The sequence below is a fragment of the Neoarius graeffei genome, chromosome 24 (genome assembly GCF_027579695.1).
Source record: "Neoarius graeffei isolate fNeoGra1 chromosome 24, fNeoGra1.pri, whole genome shotgun sequence".
Classification (NCBI taxonomy): Eukaryota; Metazoa; Chordata; class Actinopteri; order Siluriformes; family Ariidae; genus Neoarius; species Neoarius graeffei.
Genome location: NC_083592.1, coordinates 20,651,875 through 20,659,552, shown reverse-complemented (window position 1 = coordinate 20,659,552; position 7,678 = coordinate 20,651,875). Strand labels below are relative to the sequence as shown.

Here is a 7,678-nt window from a genome sequence, read left to right as displayed (position 1 = left end):
AATACAGTGGACCAACACCAGCAGATGACATGGCACCCCAAATCATCACCGACTGTGGAAACTTCACACTGGGCTTCAAACACCTTGGATTCTGTGCTTCTCCACTCTTCCTCCAGACTCTAGAACCCTGATTTCCAAATTAAATGCAAAATGTACTTTCATCTGAAAAGAGGACTTTGGACCACTGAGCAACAGTCCATTTCTTTCTCTCCTTAGCCCAGATAAGACACTTCTGACATTGTCTCTGGCTCAGGAGTAGCTTGATATTAGGAATGCGAAAGTTGTATCCCCTTTCTTGAAGATGTCTGTTCGTGATGGGTCTTGATACACTGACACCAGCCTCAGTCCACTCCTTGTGAAGCTCTCCCAAGTTCTTGAATCAACTTTTCTTGACAATCCTCTCAAGACTGCGGCCATCCCTGTTGCTTGTGCACCTTTTCAGCAATGACCTTTTGTGTCTTACCCTCCTTGTGGAGGGCATCAGTGATCATCTTCTGGACAAGATTCAAGTCAGCAGTCTTCCCCATGATTGTGGTTGTGTGTACTGAACTAGACGAGAGATACACTGTGTTCATACTGTTTTACTCAAACTCAAAATGAAATATTCTAATATTTTGAGATTTTTTTTAATGTTTTTGTACTGTATGCCATACTGATTAAAATTAAAATAGAAAAATGCTTGAAACATTTTAGTTTGTGTAATGAGTCTATAATATATATTTTCACTTTCTTAAATAACTGATGGAAAATATTGAACTTTTTCACAATATTCTAATTTTTTGAGATGCCCTAGTGTGTGTATATATATATAAAATTGTGTGAGTATATATTTTATTTATATATATATATATATATATATATATATACACACACACACACACATATATATACAAACACGCACGCGCACACAGATTATAGATTTTATATTATATATAATATAAAATCTATTTTGTGTGTGTGTGTGTGTGTGTGAGATATATATATACACACACACACGCGATTCCAAAAAAGTTGGGACAATTTTGAAATTTCATGCCAAATACTGGCTCATTTGAAATTTCATGACAGCAACACATCTCAAACTAGATAGAACTCGACGCCAACGTAGTCGATGGGGATGCCTCCGCCTGGTAGACTACACGCCTTATTAAGTTGTGATTTGGGGATGGACATTTGACCTCACAGTAATCTTGACCTGTGACCTTTTAACCTCAAAATCTAATCATTTCATCTTTGTCCCAAAGCACACAAATGGTGAAAGTTTGGTGGAATTCCTTTCATTTGCCTTGGAGATATTGTGTTCACAAGGTTTTCGGACAGACATTTGACCTCACAGTGACCTTGACCTTAGACCTTTTGATCTCAAAATCTAATCATTTCATCTTTGTCCCAAAGCACACAAATGGTGAAAGTTTGGTGAAATTCCTTTCATTAGCCTTTGAGATATCGTGTTCACAAGGTTTCAGGACGGACGCACGCATGGACAGATGGACGGACGGACACACAGACAGATGGACAACCCGAAAACATAATGCCTCCTGCACCTTAAGGTGGCGGAGGCATAAAAAGTTGGGACGGGGCAATAAGAGGCTGGAAAAGTTAAAGGTACAAAAAAGGAATAGCTGGAGGACCAAATTGCAACTCGTTAGGTCAATTGGCAATAGGTCATTAACATGACTGGGTATAAAAAGAGCATCTTGGAGTGGCAGCGGCTCTCAGAAGTAAAGATGGGAAGAGGATCACCAATCCCCCTAATTCTGTGTCAACAAATAGTGCAGCAATATCAGAAAGGAGTTCGACAGTGTAAAATTGCAAAGAGTTTGAACATATCATCAAAAGATTCAGAGAATCTGGAAGAATCTCTGAGCGTAAGGGTCAAGGCCGGAAAACCATACTGGGTGCCCATGATCTTCCGGCCCTTAGACAGCACTGAATCACATACAGGCATGCTTCTGTATTGGAAATCACAAAATGGGCTCAGGAATATTTCCAGAGAACATTATCTGTGAACACAATTCACCGTGCCATCCGCCGTTGCCAGCTAAAACTCTATAGTTCAAAGAAGAAGCCGTATCTAAACATGATCCAGAAGCGCAGACGTCTTCTCTGGGCCAAGGCTCATTTAAAATGGACTGTGGCAAAGTGGAAAACTCTTCTGTGGTCAGACGAATCAAAATTTGAAGTTCTTTATGGAAATCAGGGACGCTGTGTCATTCGGACTAAAGAGGAGAAGGACAACCCAAGTTGTTATCAGCGCTCAGTTCAGAAGCCTGCATCTCTGATGGTATGGGGTTGCATTAGTGCATGTGGCATGGGCAGCTTACACATCTGGAAAGACACCATCGATGCTGAAAGGTATATCCAGGTTCTAGAGCAACATATGCTCCCATCCAGACGACGTCTCTTACAGGGAAGACCTTGCATTTTCCAACATGACAATGCCAAACCACATACTGCATCAATTACAGCATCATGGCTGCGTAGAAGAAGGGTCCGGGTACTGAACTGGCCAGCCTGCAGTCCAGATCTTTCACCCATAGAAAACATTTGACGCATCATAAAACGGAAGATACGACAAATCCTACATTATACAAGAATGGGTTAACGTTCCTATCTCTAAACTTGAGCAACTTGTCTCCTCAGTCCCCAGACGTTTACAGACTGTTGTAAAGAGAAAAGGGGATGTCTCACAGTGGTAAACATGGCCTTGTCCCAACTTTTTTGAGATGTGTTGTTATGAAATTTAAAATCACCTAATTTTTCTCTTTAAATGATACATTTTCTCAGTTTAAACATTTGATATGTCATCTATGTTCTATTCTGAATAAAATATGGAATTTTGAAACTTCCACATCATTGCATTCCGTTTTTATTTACAATTTGTACTTTGTCCCAACTTTTTTGGAATCGGGGTTGTGTGTATATAAATAAGAGAGAGAGAGATGCGATATTACCTTAACTCAAACTGCTTTCTCAAAGCATCAGAATCTAATGATTAATACAATGTGTGTTACATATTTCTTTGTCGTCTATAAGTACGTTCGGACAATCTGTAAAAAGAAAAGTCTTCATGAACAGCTTATCAAATCTGGCTTTCATATAATGACACAGAGCAGATGTATTATTAGGCCCCGGATTATAATTCTTGAATTAAAAAAAATTCTTTAGTGTATTTTCACTAAATCATATCAATAATATCCACATTTGCCAGCTGGCACCAAAATCACACAATAATAACAGGCATCTCATAATAGAATTATTTGGGCACATGCAGTTCTGGCATGGAGCTGAGACCTAACTGTGCACCATGTGGCATCTTCTCCAAAATTGTATAATTGTATAAAAATGGTATACAATAGTTCAGATTATGAAAAGATACTTGATTTGTATGAACATACGGACTCTACCAAATTAAGATTTATGACCCTGATGCTTTGGGAAACACCAGAAAAAACTGCTCATGTAAGGTAAGTACTTCCATTAAAGAACAACAAAATGGATACAGCATTTATTTTTCTTTTCACAGACACAGCTAAAGAAGGCTGCAATGTTAAGTCATAATTCACCAAAGAGCCGTGTATGAGCTGAATTAAAGGGAGTAAATATTGGAGTTACTCCAGAAAAAAATAATCTGAGAAAAATCATGCCAGCATGGCTTAACTTGGTAACAGATTTTGGGATATAAAGGAGACAAATTACTTAGCATCCCAACTGATACATGTTGTGATATAATGTGAAATATTTAATTGCAATTTCATTTTCAACTTCTGTCCAGACCCCTACCTCACCTTTATTTAAGAAGCCTCCATACGTTAATTTGTCCTTTGTAAAGTTTGTAGTAAAACAGCTTTCTTTTTCTTATAAATACATTTGCAAGCATCCTTCAAACAAAAATAAAAATAAATCTCAAATGAATTACAAAGAGCTGCTGCCTTGGTTGGTAATTTTTCCCCTATAAAAACTAATCATACCACCAACAACTTGGCATTACAACAGGCTTGCAAGCGTGTCCATGGAAGGGGGAAATATGCGCTTCAATTTACATAAAATTACACTTTACAGTTATTTGCTTAAGAAGAATTATAATAAACAGTACAAAAGGAAATAGAAACACAGCACTTTCTATTGGGAGTCTTCCATGTTTGTTTTTTCTTCAATAGCCTGCTTCACAATCTCTGCCAATTTCAAGCGATCCACTTTATCAGAGAAAGCCCTACCTGAGAGCAGAAGAAAAAAAAAAAAAGCTTGTTCACAATGAACAGCTCTTGAAATGATTATTATTATTAAAACACTTACCATCCCAGTTCAGTCCTTGCAGGCCATCACGGAGCAGTTTGCAGTCTCTGTTGAAACGCCATGCCTCGTACATTACCTCATTCAGCTTCTCATCCTCGTTTTCTCCTATCAGAATCATAGCCCAAATAAGCATATAGACAAGATAAGTGTGATATGCCATTTACTGGTGTATGTATGTATGTATGTGTTTAGCCAACTCATTTACCAGCCTGCGGTAGGATGCACTGTGCAATGACATCCCGCAGTTTTTCCAGAGCCACATTGGAGTCTTCTGTTCCATTTTCAGGGTCATTGATGAAAAAGCCATCATTAGGCTTTGGACTATAATAATAAAAAAAAAAACCACTGGTCATATTTGCTGGGATTTTATTTTAATTCTCATGCTTTGAATAAAAACCACTGCAAAATGTATGCCTCCTTTAAAGTAGGCAACAACCCTAACCTCTATAACGGTGATGCTCAATAGGCAGACTGGGTCCAGACCCAAATCCATTTTACGGGAAAAAAACAAAACTCTTTGCAATCTGTATGAAACTTTGTGCACTCGTTTCATATCCTCCAATCATGAAGCCTGTGAATTACTTTTCATGCCAACAAACATATCAGGCAGTTCAGTTTGCGTTACTCAAAAGATGTTTATACAGACATGGACAAAGTTGTTGGTACCTTTATAGCTTGTTGAAACAATGCTTTATTCCTCTTGAAAAGTAATGAAATTAAAAGCAATTTTCTCATGTATACTTGCATGCCTTTGGTAGGAGAGAGTAAAGCAAAAAAAGTGTGAAAAGAAATTGTTTATTTTACAAAGACATTCTAAAATAGTCTGGACAGATTTGTTGGTACCCATAGAAAAGATGACAAATAATTGGATTATATTTCAAACTAATTATTTAACCTTATTTAGTATCACAGGTGTCTTCAATCTTGTAATCAGTCAGTCATTCAGTCTATTTTCAGAAAATGTGTCACTCTGCTGTTTGATATTGTGTGCACCACAGTGAACATGTACCAGAGAAAGCAAAGGAGAGAAATGTTTGAGGAGATCAGAAAGAAAATTACAGACAAGTATGTTAAAGGCAAAGGCTTTAAGACCATCTCCAAGCAGCTTGATGTTCCTATGACTACAGTTACAAATATTAAGTTCCATGGGACTGCAGCCAACCTTCCTGAACATGGTTACAAGAGGAAAATTGACCACAGACTGAACAGAAGGATAGTGCCAATGGTAGAAATAGAGCCAAGGACAACTTCCAAAGCAATAAAAGTTTAATTCAAAGGTGAAGGTACATCAATGTCTGATTGCACCATCTATCACTTTCTGAGCCACAGTGGGCTCAAATGGAAAGACTCCATTGTTGAAAGGAAAAAAAAGCTAGATTGGAATTTATTAAAATACATATTGAAAAGTCACAATGATTCTGGGAGCCTGTCCTTTCGACACAAGACAAAACTCAAGCTTAACTGGCAAGTCACATCAGCTCCATGTCCACAGAAGAAAAATTGAGTCTTTTAATGAAAATAACACCAAACCTACTGTGAAACACGGAGGAGGCTTGGTTATGATTTTGGGCCGTTTTGCTGCATCTGGCACGGGGTACCTTGAATCTGTGCAGGGCACAATGAAATCTCAAGACTTAAGGCAAAATGTACTGCCCACTGTCAGAAAGCTTCGTCTCAGTCGCAGGTCATGGGTCCAATAGGACAAAACCCAAAATACACGACAAAACCCAAAATACACAGCAAAAAGCACCTAAGAATGATGAACTACAAAACATTGGACTATTCTGAAGTAGCCTTCAATGAAACCTGATCTAAATCCTATTGAACATCTCTGGAAAAAGCTGAAACATGCAGTGTGGAGAAGGCTCTCTTCAAACTCAAGACAGAACAGTTTGCTCAGGAAGAGTGGGCCAAATTACCTGTTGGCAGATGCGCAAGTCTCACTGAGGGCTACAAAGATCACTTGTTGGCAGCAGGTTTGTAGTACTCGAGTCCAAGACTCGTGCCCTAATTTTAAGGACTTCTGCATTCGGACTCGGAAATTATAGACAAGAACTTGCATTTTTTCTTTATTTCTGGTAACATACCATAATAATTTGGCATAAGATATTTATATCTACATTAATTTTGTATTAATTTCATGCAAGTGTCACATCTGCGTGCCTTGGCGGGTGCATCAGATAGACTCTCAGGCGCGCTCCGGACAGCGCATGCCAAGCGGACTCTCGCACGCGCCATAAACAACTTGCACCTCACAGGATTAAGGCACAATCAGTGCACCTATATAAAAACTGTGAAAACACACTTTGCGAAGTATTGAGTAACGTTGCTGACATTACTGAGCCTCATTTCCTTGTTTGGTTTCCTGATCCCTGATTTCCTGTTTTTGTTTCAGAAGAAACCTTTATTTGTTACATGCACACTTCAAGCACAGTGAAATTCATCCTCTGCATTTAACCCATCTGAAGCAGTGAACACACGTGCACGCACACCTAGGGAGCAGTCAGGGGTTAGGTACCTTGTTCAAGGGCACCTCAGCCCAAGGCTGCCCCACGTCAACCTAACTGCATGTCTTTGGACTGTGGGGGAAACCGGAGCACCCGGAGGAAACCCACGCAGACACGGGGAGAACATGCAAACTTGAACCCGGAACCTTCTTGCTGTGAGGCGACCGTGCTAACCACTACACCACCGTGCCGCCTAGTTTCTGCCTAGTCTACGATAGCCTGTTTGTGCCTCGCTCAACCTATTGCCTGTTCCACCGTTTTACAGTTTTGCCTGCTGTTCTGGATTGTTTACATGTCTTCACTTGTATTAATAAGCACCCCTTCTGCACTTACATCCGTCTCCCACCCATCTCTGACAGAATACTTCGCACTCCCTGACAAAGAGTCAAGTCAAGTTTATTTGTATAGTGCTTTTAACAATAAACATTGTCGCAAAGCAGCTTTACAGAATTTGAACGACTTAAAATACGAGCTAATTTTATCCCTAATCTAAGAGAATGCACATTCACCTGTTCATATGTCATGTTCAGGAACAAACTAATGTTAATGGCGCTAAAACAGCCACTGTCAGTGCAGTTGAAGTCTTGTTCTCGGACTCGACTCGGATCAATGGATTTTTTTTTTAATGACTTGGACTTGAACACTGGGGACTCAAGACTGGACTCAGACTCCAGGTTTAGTGACTCAACTACAACACTGGTTAGCAGTGATTGCTGCTAAAGGGTGTGCAACAAAATATTAAGTTAAGGGTACCATCATTTTTGTCCATGCCATTTTCATTCAGTTGAATCAAAAATCAAAAGCAAAGTCTGATTTGCGTTCAACATGGAATAAACAATGTTGGATAACTTGTCAGTTTCAAGTTATTTCAGAGA

General features: G+C 39.2%; 1 protein-coding gene across 3 annotated transcripts in view; it reads right to left on the bottom strand.

Moving 5' to 3' along the window:
* Positions 1-901: 901 nt before the first annotated feature.
* Positions 902-7,678, bottom strand: part of mapkapk5 (MAPK activated protein kinase 5) — a 144,383-nt gene continuing 137,606 nt past the window's right edge. For all 3 annotated transcript variants that reach the window (XM_060906875.1, XM_060906873.1, XM_060906874.1), the window contains 3 exons: positions 4,502-4,617; positions 4,297-4,401; positions 902-4,217 (listed from right to left, as the gene is read on the bottom strand). In XM_060906875.1, the coding sequence (XP_060762858.1) occupies positions 4,123-4,217; positions 4,297-4,401; positions 4,502-4,617 (316 nt within the window). In that variant the 3' untranslated portion in view covers positions 902-4,122. The remainder of the gene's footprint in view (positions 4,218-4,296; positions 4,402-4,501; positions 4,618-7,678) is intronic.